The 17,724-nt window shown below is 41.2% G+C and overlaps 1 protein-coding gene across 9 annotated transcripts in view; it reads left to right on the top strand.

Moving 5' to 3' along the window:
- Window positions 1-17,724, top strand: part of CCPG1 (cell cycle progression 1) — a 65,975-nt gene that overhangs the window by 13,175 nt on the left and 35,076 nt on the right. For 2 of the 9 annotated variants that reach the window (XM_073303801.1, XM_073303800.1), the window contains exons 1-2: window positions 2,946-3,396; window positions 8,035-8,105. In XM_073303801.1, coding sequence (XP_073159902.1) covers window positions 3,309-3,396; window positions 8,035-8,105 — 159 coding nt within the window. In that variant the 5' untranslated portion in view covers window positions 2,946-3,308. Of the gene's footprint in view, window positions 1-2,945; window positions 3,397-8,034; window positions 8,106-17,310; window positions 17,444-17,724 lie in introns of those variants that run through there. The other 7 variants (XM_073303798.1, XM_073303803.1, XM_073303804.1 and 4 more) reach the window with 5 other exon arrangements.

A 17,724-nucleotide genomic window follows, 5' to 3' on the forward strand; every position in this document is an offset into this window, starting at 1 on the left:
ACTGCTGTGCTGCTTTGCCATTCCTCAGCACGGAGAGCTCACAGAGCTGCTCACATTGCTGTTCTCAGCAGCTGGGGGGGCAGTGGGAGAACTTGGAGAGAATCCCAAGATACGGAGAGATCAGCTCTTCCTTCCCACACAGAGGTGTTTGGGTGCCCAGGGCAAAATCTGAAACTGTGCTTCCCCGCTCCAAAAAAATTACCACTGAAGGGAGGCTTTGGGTGGGGGAGTTGGAGAGTGAGCCCATCGCAGTGGTTCCTATCCTATGGGGCTGGACCCAGCTCTCTACTCGGGGCGTTGCAACTTGGCACAAAGGGTCACAGTGCCACTCATGTTTGGCCTGGCTGCCCCTGGATCATGACAGAGGGGCAGCTGGGCCAAAGCTGAGTGGTGCTTTGACCCTGTACATCTGATCACAGTGCTACTGGGTTTGCACAACCCCTGGGTAGCTCTTTTGCTGCTTTGAGCGGATGTTAGTATGACAGATTAACATGTAAAGTGTTTTTATTATGCATGCTTGATAGCAGCTTTTTCTTAGTGTTCTAATGCGCTCTCTGCACTCTTGAATGATGGGGGAGACTTTGGTCAGCGGGAAGAAAGCGGTCATGGCCCCTTTAAGGGTCCCCTATCCCTGAGGGTGGAGAGACAGGGTGATATCACCTGAGCTGAGGGCTGACTGGAAAAGGCTCCCGGCGGCCGCTTGAACCCGGGGAAGGTGGGATCTATGTACACGTGTTGCTCCAAACAGAGCCCTCCTTCACTGGGATCAGCACACGTGTCATGAGCAGTTATTCATTCCATAGGTGGCATGGTTTCCTGATAGACTGGAGTGGGAAGGCATCCTCTAAATAAGCTGAGGAGTGGAGGTTGGGGCTCCTAATTTGTGGTACAGCTAGGAGAAAACCCTTTTTCCCTAGTCCCCTTAACCGTCATATGGGGAAGGGTGGTCAGGGTTCTGGTAATGGGATGGGACCAGGTTTGGAGTGTGGGTAGGCTGACTGCATTCTTCAAACAGGTGGAAGCAATTAAGAAAGGAGCGATAACCTGTACTGTAATTTATTGTTAGATAGTTCCCAGATGAGTTGTTAACATTGCAGCCTAAGTAAAACATACTTTACATCTTGCCTGTCTTTCTGCATGGCCAGGACAATGGGTAAACATTAGCTATGATGGCTATTCCTCCCACAACTAGGCACATCTGGATCTTAGATGATAGAAGAATCGGGATCTCCATTTTCTGTCAGATCGTGACATTGTTTTATTTCCAGTAAGTCTTCTCTTGGAAGCTGTAAGGTTCTCCCCATCCCCCATTTTTTAAGCTTTTGGAACTCTTAGATTTCCACCTTACAGGGGCTACACCTTGTGGCTACGGTCCTTCTAGCCCAGGAAGACTGGAGACCATTTATGGTGGTGGGATTGCTGTATATTTATACAAGGCATTGCCTCCCACACCCATGTTTGAACAAGTGGTCACCACAGCTTTCTTAGCCCATGTTTCAGGAGTGGAAGACCAGGATTGAGACACCAACTCAGCCTTCCTACATTGCAAGACAGAGGATTTCCACAAAGTCACTCAACTAGTCTAATTTTCTTATAGTGCCTCTTCCATTCTCTAATTGCTCCCTCTTTTCCTATTCCCCTTTCTCTCCCAACTTTTCCTCTCCATTTTTCTAAATCCACCAGCATAGTTTTGGTTCAGATACTTGGTAGAGCAGCTGTGCTGTCCATGTATTGAGAAAATCTTGCAGTAACATGCATCTAACATAATACAGATGCTTATAAGGAGATGACTTGCTGGCATGACTTCTGTGTTCCTTTTGAGCTAGCATCTTTAAATTTGCTACTCTAATACATTATGGACTGCTGAGTACAGGGAAAATTACTGCGAAGAAACCAGTCTTACAATATTTCAAACATTTGAGTGCCCTTTTAAGCTACAGTCTTGAAGTAAGGTATGAATTTAATGTGTTCCACTGATAATGAGGGGCTGTTGTGAGAAAAACAAACCTGAGATTTGAAATTTATAGTAATATTAATTGTAATAGTAATACAAAAATATATATTTCCTTCTGTGATGTGGTCTTGGATATGGAGCCTCAGACTTGGGCATCTGAGATCACCAGTGTTGTTTATTGGATTTTAGCCAAGAAAATTGTCAGACATGCCAGTGTACTCCCTGCAAGTGCTGATGTTGATAGTCACTGTCACCCAAAAGATGACTGTTAATTTTATATAATTGCATCTGAATGATCTGATGATATAGCACACATGTTTTATGTTCTCATCAGAATCCTGAATAGCAATTGTTGCCAGGTGGTCATGCATTGTTTGGTATAATAGCACACTACATAGTGGCCACTCAAAGAGGAAAAAGATTAAGTGTAGAGGGAGAAGGTTTGAAGGAGACCACCAACCACATCCAAAAGATGTGGCATCAGAGAATAGGACCTCACTATTAACTAAAGTTTATTTGTCCAGGCCCATAAGGGCTTGTCTGTGCTGTGCAGTTAATCTGCAGGTTTTTGATGTACATCAGGTAACTCATAATATACCCAAGACAAAATAATAGCATGCATACAGGTTGTGTGTGCTGTCTTTCAGTTCTTATTGTGTGTACGCATGGCAGCAGCTGGCTGTGTACTAAACACATGGTGTTCTTGGTTGGACATCCTGGGATCTGTTGCTTTACTGCTGAGTAGTGTGCATCCCTGGATTTTTCTCGTTGTTAATTGTGGGATATATAGCAGAAGCCAGATGGGTTCAAATTTTTAAAAATCCCTTATTTCCATTGCCTCGGTTCCATTTTTCCTGTGTGGGTAGACTAGTGCCATTTTCGACTAGTGCCAGCGTGGACCTGACAATGTTCCATGTTGCTACTCTAGCAACTGCAAATATGTAGAGGCTGCTTGGGCTGTATTTCACCTCTCAAAGCAGATGAATTTGGCTTTGACTTTATCCACTGCACTGTCAAGCAGATGATGTGGTGATGGCAGTAGCTCTTCCACCAGCAGTTTCAGTGGGGGAGGAAGTGGGATGAGGACAAAGGAAAAAAGAGGAACAATTGAGAGTAGAAGTGGATCTTAGAGCAGCTTCACACTGCGGTGCTATTTTGAGGTTTGGGAAACAAGCATGGATTTGTGGGAAAACATCATTCTTCAGATCTGGGGATGATCAACAGTGGTGAGAGATTACAGGGTGGGGAAGGCAACCTTTTTTATGTGCTGAACTAACCCAGGAGTACACAGCTGGTGATCCATACCTGTGGAGAAGTGGGTTGCCATTGCCATCTGGAAGCTGACCATGCCTGAATGTTACCACTCCATAGCCAACCACTTCAGCATGGCAAGATCAACCGCTGGAACCATTATCATGCAGATGGGTCATTCCAAGAAAAAGGTACTGTTGCACCAGGTTATAAACCCTGGTAATGCTCAGATTATTGATGGAAATTGCACCATGGGGTTCTTAAATTGTATTGGGGAAATTGATGGGACTCATGTACCTTTTATTCCCACATGCGCATCCAGGTCTGAATTTATAAACAGGTTTATTTCTCCATGGTACTCCAGGGGCAGGTTGACCACCATGACAGGTTTACAGACATAAATGCCGGGTGATTTGTAATGGTCCATGATTCTAGAATCTTTCAGAACTCAAATTTGTTTACCTTAATGGAGGAAGGACTGCTTACCCACTATGGACATTAACGGTGTGGAGATCCCAGGAGATCCAGCTTATCCTCTGCTTCTCTGGTTAAAGAAGCCATGCACAGGCTGTTTGGACAGAAAGAAGGGATTGTTTACCACCTCAGTAATTGCAGAATGATAGTCAAACGTGCATTTGGCCATTTGAAAAGAAGATGGTGCTATTTGTGAAATAGGTTGAGAGTTGCAGAAAAAAAAAATTTCCTAAGATTATAACTGCATGTTGCACAGCATTTGTGAGAGTAATGGAAAAAGCCTTACCAGCGGGTGGGAGGCTAAAGTGCAGAGACTTGCTCAGCAGTTTAAGCAGTCAACAAGATTTTCAGTAGAAAATGGAAACACTCAAGGCAATATTGTCAGGGTAGCCTATTGTTTTTATTTTATTTTCATTCTGTGACCTGAAAATTGGCAGCTGTGCATCCAGCTGTTAACCTGTGAAAGAGGGGTGGGATGGATTGTGAGTGGTTTAGTGTTTTTTATGGGCAGTGGAAGTGTGGCATTGTGGACACTCCTTATTTTACCTTGTCTTTGCCTAGCTACTTCTGTAAAACCCTATGAATTATTTCAAACTTAAGGATTTTCTGTGTAAAACATATTGATGACTCCTTATGAATGAATTTTTAAAGGCTTTTGTTGTTTAATAATCAGTATGGAACAAAAATAAACCTTTAACTGCAACAGCGGGTTCTTCTTATTAAACAATACATTAAACAGCAATCTGTTATCTAACAACTACAAAGAATTCTTTGATATTTTTTGTTTCACTATTGTTTTAAAGTACAACAGTGCAGTGCAGGACAGAACACAAAGCAGGAAGTGGTTTAAAGTTGCAGGCAAGTAGATGCCTATCTTCTGGTACTTCTTTTTCATGGGCCTTCTAAACATAAGAATGGCTGTACTGGGTCAAACAAGTAGTCCATCCAGCCCAGTATCCTGTCTTCAGACAGTAACCAATGTGAGATGCTTCAGAGGAAATTAACAGAACAGGGCAATTATCGAGTGATCCATCCTCTGTTGTTCACTCCCAGCTTTTTGCAGTTAGAAGCTTAGGATACAACATCCCCTGGCAATGAGTTCCATGGATTGACTGTGCATTGTGTGAAGTAGTACGTCCTCTATTTCTGGAGTTTGAGTGGTGAGGCTCGAAGTTACCAGAGGCTTTTGAGGGCTCACAAGAGGTGGACTATCAGATGCAACTGTTTTTGCTGCCCTGAGTTTGTGAAGGGAATGGCCTCTGGGAGCAATGCTGCAGGAATACAGCTGGGAGGAGTTACTGTTCCCAATAGCCTGTGTTTCCAGGAATTGCATAACATGGCTGGGTCCTGATTTGAATTTTGCATTGCCTGCTGCCGTAACAGCAACAGCAGCAGAATGCTGCACCAGGGCATTCTGGCTTTGTGTTGCCTCTGTATCTCCCTATCCTTTTCAGTCTTGTCTTTTGACATGGCAATGCTGTCCCTGGCAACTACCATGCTGTCTCTGGCCTCTCTCATAATCTCTCTGGAGAGCACCCTGTCATTTTCCCTCTCTGTCCTAAAATACCACCTCCACCTCTTCGTTATTTTTGTTTTTCTTTGGGGCTCTGCAGTGTGGTCCGCAAATATTTCATCCTGAGTTTTCTACTTTCTCCCATTCAGGTTAGTCAGCCACTGAGATGTTGATAAAGGCCCTGTCTGTGAGGATCTAGCCACTGCAGGTCCTGCAGTTGTGAGAGTAGGAAAAACCCACAGTGGGTTATTGTTCATATTCGAGAGAGAGTATGGTAGCATTTTTTTCATATGCATTTCTGACTTTTCTTCCCTGAGATTCTTCACAGCCTTGGAGGAATCTCAGAGATGGTAAAACTGTTCGTAGTTTTTCTTGTATTGTTTAGCATTCTGGTGGTGGCCCCTCACAGTCATCTGCTTAGCTATGTCCACAAAAAGAGCTTTATTCCGGTGGCTGACCACAAGAACTTCCTGCAGCAACAGTTCTTCTCAGATGGTGATGAGAACTAGTGTCTCAGCATGGCTCCAAGCAGCTGCACAAATCATGTTGTAGGACTTCTTGAGTAATATTGCACCAGTCAAAGCCAATGGCCAAAATCTGGCACCCTGCCAGTTTTTAAACAGGGGAAGGAACATCCTGTCATCTTCACATCAGAGCAAGGGACGGCACAGAGTTAAACAGACAGGTCAGTGATGGTTACCTGCAAAACAGTGGGATAGCCATTAGAGTCCTGACAAAGTAATATACAGCAGCATTATGTGCACATGAACAATAAACGGGACTAACTCAATTTACAGCAAATTTACTTCACTTTGAAAGAGGATTCTAGATTTTGCAATAAATGCAGAGTTAGTTCACTATAATGGATGGAGGTGTGTATTCTTAAGTTTTTTCAAAACAGACTAGTGACTTAATCCAGTTTAAACCCTCCCATGTAGACAAGTTCTTAGATCGTATTTGGTAGCCTTCTCGTACCTGACCCAAAGCTCATTCATTTTAATGAGTCTCTTTCTATTGATTTTAGTGGATTTTTTTAATAAGGCCCCTAGGTAATCCAAATATATTAACCCAGGACTGGCTAGTATCTTTCTGGATCTGTATGGAAAGCATGAATGTGTTTTGCTTTAGGTAAATTTCCTTTCTTTAAAATGGACCAAAATTTAATTATTTTGGTTTTTCAGTATTCTAAATTGATATCTGAATTGTTAATTATTAAGAATTCTTAATCTATTAGCAGTGATCAGTTCTGGTTGTTACCATATCTCTGTAGAAATCCTAAATATTTTAACATAATTTAATGAGAAAATGGAATGTTATAAAATAATTGCTAATAAATTTGGCGGTGACTGCAGGGATTGGTCAAATGTAACTCTAAGAAACACAATAGGAAAACAGATTAGGTAATTTTTCCCTCTGTAAATTCCTAGCTACAGCTCTGCATATGGAGTGACATTGACATTTATCTTTGAAACGAGTTCTTTTTCATGTTTAGTTCATATCTTCTAAATATGGTTAAATATATAGAAAGGGATAAAGGCAGCAGGGTCAGTAATAAATGAAGTAAATGTATTTAAGCGAGATACTATGTTTGTACTCTCATCAGAAATATTTTGAACTGGCAGAATTTCTGGTAAAGAGTGCGTGTTTATGAACCAAAGTGTTATAACTCTCTTTTCTTGTGTTAGTAATTTAATCATCACTTTGTCGAAGTTTTATTCAGCGTTTGTATCCCATAAACTTACTCTTCCATTCTGTTGGATGGCTAATACAGCATGATTCAATAGTTTTCCGATTACTTGGAATTTTTTTTTATAAGTGATAAATGTATACCCTGTTTATAAAGTTTGACCCACTTTGTCTTTTTTAAGTAGATTAAATCTTTTTAAAAATGAAGAACTTGTAACTGTCTTCATTTTAGTCTTTTGGGAGTTTAGAAACTTAGATTGCATTTTAACAATGAAGAAAACAGAATCTTATTGGTAAATGGGAATAAACAAACATCAATTGCAACCATACATCTACTTTTCTGAAAATCATTCCTTAACCCCTCTCTTATAGCAGCAATTATAAGTTCACAGTTTATTGTAACTAAATTCCACCTTTACATTGTTTTGTTCTCATCAATCTACTTTCTATGCCCACATCATATTCCCCACTTCTTTGGAGTCATTATTAAGGGTTTCTTACTTAGTGGAAGGAATTGAAGAATGATTGTACCCTGGTTTTGAGGCTTGGGGTGGAAGTAACTCCAATAGACTATACTTTCTAAAAGATTCCAAGTTTGTTTCCTTGGAGCCTGCTGGACTTCAAACACTGGGGATTCATATAATCAGTCATCTCAGGGAAACATAGTTGCTATGACAAGTAATGGTTTTAATCATTTTCATTATAGTTGCTTGGTATCTTAAGCACTCGGAATTACCTTTAATCTTTAATTGTTTGTCTGTCTGTAGGAAATATTCTTGGGATATATTACATAATTGCACTTAGTTTTTTCCTCACATTTTGAGCATTTTAGATGGCTAAAAGGGGAGCCATAAGGGCCAAAAACACTGCCCATGGTCTTGATATAGAAAGTCCATATACTCAATATTTACTTAACTTTACAAGAATATAGTTTTAAATATTGAAATACAAAAGTATACCTTTTTTTTTTCAAAACAGACCTGCTCTTTTTATTCCAGTTTATTCCAATTCTGTAAATTGTAAAGTATTGTATAAGTATTATAATTGTGTGATCTGTGGTTTTCTAAGCTGGATACATTTTCAGTTGTTGTTTTTTAGAAAAAAATTACAATAACGATATATGTTTCATGCTAACATGATTTATTTTCACTTGTAGCTACTTTGAAAATGTCTGAAAATTCCAGTGACAGTGATTCATCTGGTGGCTGGACTGTCATCAATCATGAGGTACTTAGTCTCAATTAATATTAAACAGACATGGTTAACTTAAAAGTCACATTTGTTTTCCAGTTTACGTTATTCTATATAGTCCAATGCACCTTTTCCCTTCTATAGTTAGTGAATTTTCCATTTGAGTGGATATTTCACACAGACGTAGAGGAGAAAGAAATATTTTTTAAAATAGGAAAATATGATTGCAAAGCTATAGAATTTGGCAGATACACTTGGGGGTTGGTGTTGCATCTGATACAGCTTTTAACTTTTAAAACAACAATAACAAAAAAAACCCAACTAAACAAAAAGCCGATTAGATTTCAAGTTGATGTCCCTTTAAGAAATTTGTAGAGTTTTGGTCACATTTTCTCTTTGGTGCATTTCCCTCAAAAACATTAATGATGTATGTCATCTGCACTTTTGTTACCATTGCCAGCATATTTCTACTCCTCTCCCCAAACCTAATGTGGGAAGTGGACAGTGCAGTGGTTCCTCCAAGGTCTGTATTACTACCGCCAAGCAACTTGAACCTTGCCTCATCAACAATGGCTTTTGACCACACCTCCCGCCTTGGGTTCCTTCCTCTTCCTGTGCAAAACCATGGCAAGAGGTCAAAGATCCAGTGGACAACAAGGTGGTGGTAAAGGGCCTTTGAGTCCAGTCCCCATGAGCAACCTACAACCAGTATCTTTTATGTTCCTATTTACAAGGGTTTAGTCAGATGCTTCATGGGGACTTGCTAATTAGTCCTCTGTATTTTGACATTCAAGATATAGTGGGCAGGAGTTGATTCAGCTCCACTGGAGGTTTATCAACAGTCAGAGTGCTAGTGTAGACAGGGTTCTGGTACCTACTGTTATTTTTAACTATTGTATTGTCTAACCCTCTTCAGAACATATCTAGATGACATGATGGAAAAACACTAGTGGCCTCTGGTACTCTTTCTGCACCAACACGTCCCGTATTGCTACTATTAGACGAGCTGAATCCGTGGTAGCATAATCCATTAGTCAGTGTGCGTTATGCATCCCCATCTGTGCCCAGTCCACAGAGCGTGTGAGTCATCTGTTACAGCCCCCAAGTACAACTGTTGTCATCACAATAGCATTGGTGTGAAAGTCTGCTATAGGTAAATCCTGTGTGTTCTGATATGGGGTTCAAAGAAGCAATAACTTTATGGGTCAAACAAAGTTCATGTCAAACAAGCAGACCTATGGTTCTGATTCTCAATGGTAATTCATTGGCTACTTCTGTCTTCATCTGAAGGGTGTGAAAAATCTATTTGCCCACAGTGAATAAGAATATTTCACAAGTGAATAGCATCAACTTCTGCAGAATTTAAGCTTTCCTTTAAAAATGAATCAGATCCCTAGCTTGTATGGTTGCTATGATAACCTTCCAAAGATGAATTGAGCATAATCTAATGCAATGAGTTGTTCCAAATTCTGCAAAGAAAGAGCTCCAATGTTGTCATCGTTGTTCAGTGATGTTCAGAAATTAAACAGTATTTTCTCTGTGGTTTAAAATTAGTTCATTATATTTCTCTAAACACCACCTAGCAAAAACAAGGCTCTCCTGTGCAATGGTTAAAAGCTGGTGGGCTAATATTTCATTAGGGTCAGGAACAACCAGGTGAATAGATTCATGCCTGAGAAGGAGCTACAATGTAAGTTCAAGTGTACTAAGGGCCTCTGTGGCATCCTCCCACCTCACTTCAGTGATTTTGGCATGGAAAAACTTGTCCAGCCTCTTCCCTTAGAAAGTTAAAAAAAAAAAAATTCTCAGAGGTTGGAAGCAAGGTTTCAGAAAGTCCCCTGGTTGCATTATTTAACTGAGATGTCTCTTTAGATCCTTTTAACTTCTCTGCTATGGCTAGCAACACAGGCATAGGTTACTGTTCCTAGAAACTAGACAACAAAGCAAAGCCGCTCCTGACAGCATCAAAATATCATGGAAAAAAACTTTGTGAGAGCTGATGGACAAAGCAGTATAAAAGGGAATTCAAACCATTCTAAAAGTCAGACAGTCCTTCAGAGGCTATTCTGTGAGAAAATAGAATAAGAGAACTAGTACAGTGAATAAAATGGAATAGATGAAGAGGAAACGACACAGGGAAGACTTACCTAGGAAAAGCAGCCCCACCACATAGCATTCCACATGACCCTGGTATACCCAGTTGGAAGAAGAGGGCTGAGTACAGTGGTGGACTCTACTCTCTTCTTTGCAGAAAAATAGACATTCACCAAATGAGTATTGGACATAATCCAAAAAAATAGTTAATAGAATAATCTAGAATATCTAAGCTCATATTTCTTATCCTCAGTATCAAAATGCACCACCAAAAATTAATAATATTTAAAATTTAAAAATGAAGTAAGATATGGATGTCTACTATAGACCACCAAATCACGAAGAGGAGGTGGATGAGGTGTTTCTAGAAAAAATAACAGAAATATCGCCAAAACTGGTAGTAATGGGGGACTTCAACTACCCAGACATCTGCTGGAAAAGTAATATGGCAAAATACAACATTTCCAGCAAGTTCCTGGAATGTACTGGGAACAACTCTTTGTTCCAGAAAGTGGAGGACAGACTTGATTCTAGCCAACCAGGATGAATTGGTAGCGAATATGAAGGTGGAAGACAATTTGGGTGAAAGTGATCATGAAATACGATAAATTTCACGATTCCAAGGCAAGGAGGCAAGGAGAGTAGCAGAATAAGGACAACGGACTTCAAAAAAGCAGACTTAGAAGAAAATCTAAGGGAAAAAGGAGTGCTGGCAGTTTTTCAAGGAGACAATATTTAAGCACAACTGCAAACTGTACCAATGCAAGGGAAAGGTAGGAAGAATAGTAAGATGCAAATATGTCTCCATCAGGAGCTCTTGTAATGACCTGAAAATCAGAAAGGAATCTTACAAAAAATGGAAATATGGACAAATTTCTAACGAGGAGTACAAAAGAATAGCACGTAGGAACAAAATCAGAAATGGTAAGGCCCAAAATGAGTTACTCGTAGCAAGGGACATAAAAGGCAATATGAGGAGGTTCTTTAAATACATTAGTAGGAAGAGAAAGATGAAGGAAAGTATAGGCCCTCTACTTGTGGGGAAGGAGAACTAATAACTGATGACATCAAGAAAGCTGAGGTGTTTAATGCCTATTTTGCTTCAGTCTTCATTAAGAAGGTTTGTGGTGACCAGATACTGAACACAAGAAATATGAACAAGTGGGAAGGAATGCAAGCTAAAATAGAGAAAGAACAGGTTAAAGAATATTTAGATAAGGAAGGGGCTCTATATCTGGTTGAACAGAAGGATACAGCAGTAGCCTGAGCCCCTTGCACAAAAGCTCTATTTCCTGCTGTAAGGGTGATATGAATCCTGCTTGCCCCAGGAGAAGATATCTCCTTGGCTGGGGGTGAGTCCTAGCAAGTATGGTGGTTGATAGCCTGATGGAGCTCTTCCCTTCCCATCCCCAATTGTGCGGGGGAGAGGTAGGGACTTTCCCAGTGGCTGCAATCACTTACTGTGTAGTGGTCAGAAGGTTCCTTCTCAGGGGACTTGGGGATGGCCCAAAGCTGTGGAGCTTGTGGAGCGCACAGAGATTAGGGTTGAATGTTTTTTCTTTTTCCCCTGGATTTTCCAGGAGCTAGCAGCAGCCTGTAATGCAGGCTCCCTGTGCTGTTGGCAGCCGGGCTGCCAGATTAGGTTGGGATTGTGGATTTCCTGAGTCCTGTGCCCATACATAAGAAGATAGGCAAAGTAATGCCCTGTAGTGGAATCTATATGGTGGCCCCCTGCAGGGCATGCATGGGTGTGGGATTCAGAGACGGAATGTTGGCACACTGGCTATGGTATTGAGAAAACTGTCCGTGTAACTGTGTAGGGGAGGTCATACATTGGAGCTAACTGTGCCAGTATTTCATCAAAGGAAGCATAAACAGCAGTAGCTGCTCAAGTCCTGGTGTACCTTCTCAAAGTCAATAGAGATAATATTTAAAGTGCAGTATATAGAAATAATCTCGGTGCATAAGGGAATCATGGAATGTGGGTCAGAGAGAGGTAAGAGGGACATGGAGTAACTTTGATCTGGGGAAGTGGACATGCCACCCAGCTGATATGTGCAGGTGCATGGTTGGACAGATACTTGGAAAGAGGCTCAGCCTTGTCAATATAGAGCAAATTAGTCTGTTGGGCTCTGTTACAGGGCTAGCTGCACTTCTGTCCCCTTTCTGGTCTTTCTGGTGTCAGGCCTAATGCCTTTACCTATCTTGGGATGAAATTTTACAATTCTTCCATTTTTTGACCAGGATCTGGGCTTCAGTAACCTGTTCTTATCCTGCAGGTCCGACTGAATTCGGGCCCCTGTTGTTCTTCCCTTTGGGAGTCTGTGACTGGTGGTATATAGTAACAAAAAGCTTTCTTAAATCAAAAGTATTGTTTATTTAGCAGTGAGAACAAAGCTTTTAGGGAAAAAGGATTTTAAAACAACAGTTATATGCATGTCTTTTACTTAAAGACTTCCCATCCCCTGATGGTGACCTAGGCAGTCCTAACTTCTTCAGACACCCTCAGCAGGATCCTCTATGTCTGTCTGGTTCTCTGAAAAACAACTGCCTCTCTTTAGAGTGTCACTTTAAATCCTGCCATAGGGTTTTGTTGTTCTGTGCTTGGGAGGTCTTGTTTGCTGCTAGTCAAACCAGTTTTATAGGCTCAGTAGGGGATCAAGCCAGAGTCCTCAAAACCAATGGTTCTGTTCTGGTGTTGTCCTTTAAATGACACTTAATTGTCAGTTGATAGGTGGCTAACGGTGGAGTTTATGTGGGAGTTTCGGGGGAGGATTCCCTCCCTTCCCCTTTTTTCCCTAGGAATAGGATCTAGGAAGTGAAGACAACAGTGGCTCCTGTGACAGCACTAGAAGTGACCTGAGGAGGAGAAGAGACAAAGAAGATGGTTGGATGCAGAAGCTGTGGGATATACTTCATTGTTGAGAGAGCATCTGATGGAAGTCACCTATGTTTGAAATGTTACCTAATAGAGTTCATGGCAGAGAAGATCCAAGGATTGGACATGCAGCTGGAGACAATGATGGAATTTATATGGGGATTTGAAGATGGAGATACCACAGACAGCTCAAGATTTGCAGACATCTGCCAAACAAAAGGACTTGGAGAGTGAACAGCTGGAAGAACAGGGTAATCCATGGAAGAATGTGACCATGAGGACAAAGCAGAGGAAGACACCAGCTAGTGGTGGTGAAAACAAGTTGGATAACAGGTTTGCTGCACTGGGGAATGAGGAGGAGAGAAACAGGCTGAACATAAGGTTGTCAGGAAAAAAAGAAGGGAAGCCAGTCCCTGCAGAAGAGAGGAGCAGATGGTGGAGATAGCCAGGGAGAAGAGCCTAAGGAAGAAGTAACGATAATGTAGAGGGGACTGCAAGAAAGAACGTAAGACCGATTCATACCAGCACCAGGAAGAGACATGTCTGTGTGACTGGGGACGCCATACTCAGTAGAATTGACAGGCCTGTCACCAGACCAAATCCAGAGAACATAGGAGTTGATTCCTTCCAAGAGGACTAAGTACTGTATCAGAAAATGCTTAGTGTCTCATCTCTTTTTATTATCTGTTCACTTAAGTCACAGGGCTACTTAGAGGTCTGTTATATTTTTTTCCCTGAATGTTCATTCAGGTTTTAATAAATTATTTTGAGGGGCATATTTCTGTGAAACCTTTGAGATTAAAACTAGTGATTTTTTTTTTTTTTAGTTAACAGAAACCCCACACACAAAACACTTGCTAAACTACAAAAACAGGTGACTTAGTTTTTAAAAGGGTTTCAGAATTGGTAATAACCTTATAACAGGATTGTACAGATTTTTCTTTATTCAAAAGTATTTAATGTGAATGTTTTGTGAGATCTCTAATGTTCTTAAAGCTTGTGGTTAACATAAGCGCTCTTTAAAAACAAAAACAGATCTGTTTGCTTAATGCCTGGAGGAGGGAGTAGAGGGGGAATGATCTTGAAGTGTTGCTGTAATCTCACACCTGTTGCTGCAAAAATAGCCAACTCTGTTTACAAAACGGCAGTTGGTCTTGATCCAGGATGAGTTAGTGTTTTCACTTAGGCTCTGTTTTTCTAACAATCTTACATGAATTTCCTCAGTATTTTTTGTTTGTTTTTTGAGGAATGTTACATTATGAAGATTCGCTATCTAGACAGTTAGACTAATCAAGCAAGACTGCCAACCATATTGAGAGTTCTATCCCGGCAGTTGTCTGGCTTTGTACATCTTCAGTCTCCATTTAGCTGTAAAGTAGTCAGATACTTGCAGCCCAGGCATCTGTGTTTCCTGGATTAAAGAGAGAAATCCAATTTAGGCAGGTTTTAAAAGCTATTCTGCAGTCCAGTATTGTTGATCTCTTGTGTGTTATACATGTTACGTCACCTTGATCTGGGCTGGATTAGCCCAGGGGCTTTAGGGGCTGCAGCCCAGGGCCTCGGGCTTAGGGGGCCCTGCAAAAATAAATCCATAATTATATACAATTCAACGGTGACCAACCTGTTGATCATGATTGACTGTACAATCCTGGAGCCTCTGCCAGTCGATCACAATCTCCCGGCCGCTAAAAATCCAGCAGCACAGCACCTCCTAACCTCCCAGCCGGAGCCTGCACCTCACACCCCCTCCTGCACTCCAACTCGCTGCCCCAGGTCAGAATCCCGTCCTGTACTAAACTCCTTCCCAAAGACCGCACCCCTCTCCCTCTCCGTCTCCTGAGCCCCAACAATCTGCCCCAGCCTCTAGCCCCCTCCTGCACCCAAACTCCCTCCCAGAAAGAAATTATTATTACAGCTGTTTTAAAGTAAGAAGTAGGCTATTTTGAATTAATTTAACTATATTCTACATGTTTTAAAACTGAAATGTAACCACAGAACTGCTTTATGTTAATTAAAAGGCAAGCTTAATATAGTGTTAATAGCCTCAATGCCATAATTGTGATAATTTTGTTTTAAATTAGGAAAAAGACTTGTATGCAAGGGCCCCACAAAATCTTATAGCCCTGGGCCCACAGGAGAGTTAATTCGGCCCTGACTTTGGTGTCCGTGTGGAAAGTCACTCAATTATGCCAAGGAAAAAAAATCAGTTTGCACAAGTATAGTAGAGACTTGTTAGAAACTGGCAGCTAAATTCTCTGAAGATTTCAATGAGCATCAAGAATGCTTCATCCCCTTATAGCTCCTACATACCAATTGGATTGCGTTTAGGCCATCCCTTGGGCTGGGCTGGATTTTCCCTTTCTCCTCTGAGTTGCCAGGGCACCGAAACTGAGAGCAGGGGAACTCTCTCTCCTGTGCTTTCAATGTTGCTTCTAATGGGGCTCAGGCAGCATGGAAGATGAGGAGGAAGCAGCCTGACTTGAATGTAAAAGGATGAGGAATAGGGGATGGAGGAAAAGGAGTAGATGCAAAGGGATAAGGGCAAGAGCAGGGGGAGCAGAAGATGGTGGTAGGAACAATGATAGGGCAAAGGGTCAGGAGCAGTGTGTGTGTGGTATGGCAGGAGCCATGGATGGGGACAGAACACTGCCAGAGGCTACAGGATGGGCAGGAACCAGAGAGAAGGAGGAGGAGCTGGGGATAGGGGCAGAAAGGGGGACAGGGAAAGGCATTAGAGGATGAGGATGGGATGGGGCAAAAAGGTCTGTAACACACTGGAAAGCACTTCTCCAAAGAACCTGGAATCTAACCCAGGTCCTGAGTGTCAACATTCATAGCTATTTGCTGACAGCAAAGGAAACACAAATGCAGAGTGCCTCAATCCTCCTCTAAAAGAAAAGGAGTACTTGTGGCACCTTAGAGACTAACCAATTTATTTGAGCATGAGCTTTCGTGAGCTACAGCTCACTTCATCGGATGCAGCTGTAGCTCACGAAAGCTCATGCTCAAATAAATTGGTTAGTCTCTAAGGTGCCACAAATACTCCTTTTCTTTTTGCGAATACAGACTAACACGGCTGTTACTCTGAATCCTCCTCTAGTGGCAAGTCCACATAGTTTACAGCCTTCTATTGCTACCTCTTGTTCTGTTAGTTAAAGTGATAGAAGGCTATGCTGTGGATCTAAAGATCTCAACCCTGCTGGTGGTCCACATAGAGGTCAGTATGGTTCTATGTGATGGACTTTTTTTCAATTTGTGTTTTAAAAAACACAGGAAATTAAATTTTAAAAAAAACCACATTAAAACAATGTTAAAGTTGCAAGTGATGCACTCAAAAGTTAAGACATGCTAGAATTATGGTTGCCTGTACATTCTTAATTTAGCTCCTTGTGCATATGGATTATGATGAAGTCTTTAGCTACATATTCATATGATATTTTTTCCACAGGACTCAAGACACGTTTCTTCCCCTACCCCATACTTCCATACTCAGATGCACCAGCTTCTTCTTGCTTGCTTTCTGGGCATGAACAGCTGGAGCACTGAGAGCATAGGACAGAGAATCTCCCTGCTTTCTGTTCCTGTAACTGGCTCTGTAGCAGGGGGGAGCAATTGCAAGAAAAGCCCTGCTCCCCTTCTGCAGCCAGGAGTTGGAGCATGCCCATTGCAGACAGAATCTTCTTGAGATAACTGAGCTGCTGAATTAACAAGTCTCTACTGAGCATGTGCAATCTGTGAATTTTTAGAGGTTTATAACTTGGCCAAATAGGTAGATTTTCACATAAACAGCAAAAGATACATCCCTGACATCACAGTGACTCCCTGCCAAATTTCAAATCTCTGCTTCAAAGCATGGAGATGCAAGAGCTTCTCAGTGAAACAGTTGTAAGAATTTTTGAATGTGAGAGAAAATAATTTAAATTTGTTCTTAGGAATGGCTGAATCATTTTTACTGAAATTTAAAAAAAAAAAACATCCTGAGGCAGACATTCAACATGGGGAAAAAAGCCCAAATGGTTAAAATTTGTCAATGGTTTCTATGAACAACTGTAAAATAGGGTCTTATAATGGGAATGTTGGACGTCTTTAACTATAGGTGGCAGTAATAACTGTCCATCCATCTGTCCGTCCATCCATTCATCCACATGAAAGAATTTGGTCACCTTCTGTTTATTCAGGGTTATGCATACCCATTGCTTGGATGCTGCTTTCCCTATTTCTCTGTTTTCCTTTTACAAGTAGGTATGTTCTCTGCTGGAGAAGAGTATGTGTGTGCAAGGGACAATTTTCAACCTGATTGGGAGTGTCTGATTGACAGGGGTAGCATGAAGATACCCATTAGTTTGTATTGATGAATCTCACAGGGAATATTTCCAGATAAGAAACTGATCATTCTTTTAGGGTAAAAATATTATTTTAAACATTTTGATGTACACTTGGAAATGTTCATTGTGAAACATATCAGAGTTTGTATGATACAGTACTATTAGGTTATATTTTTGAAACCCTGTTGAATTATTAGTGTCTTCTGGTTTTTGAAAATGATGTTGTTTTTATTATATTCCTTTGTCTCTGTGTTACTGTGTTTAGCTTGACTTAATGTTGGGCTTTTAAAGTTTAACCATACCCCACTCCTCAGCCTCATTTTGTTGCGGGCGAAAAGGGATCCAGAATAAGATATCT

The sequence above is a fragment of the Lepidochelys kempii genome, chromosome 10, assembly GCF_965140265.1.
Source record: "Lepidochelys kempii isolate rLepKem1 chromosome 10, rLepKem1.hap2, whole genome shotgun sequence".
NCBI lineage: Eukaryota > Metazoa > Chordata > Testudines > Cheloniidae > Lepidochelys > Lepidochelys kempii.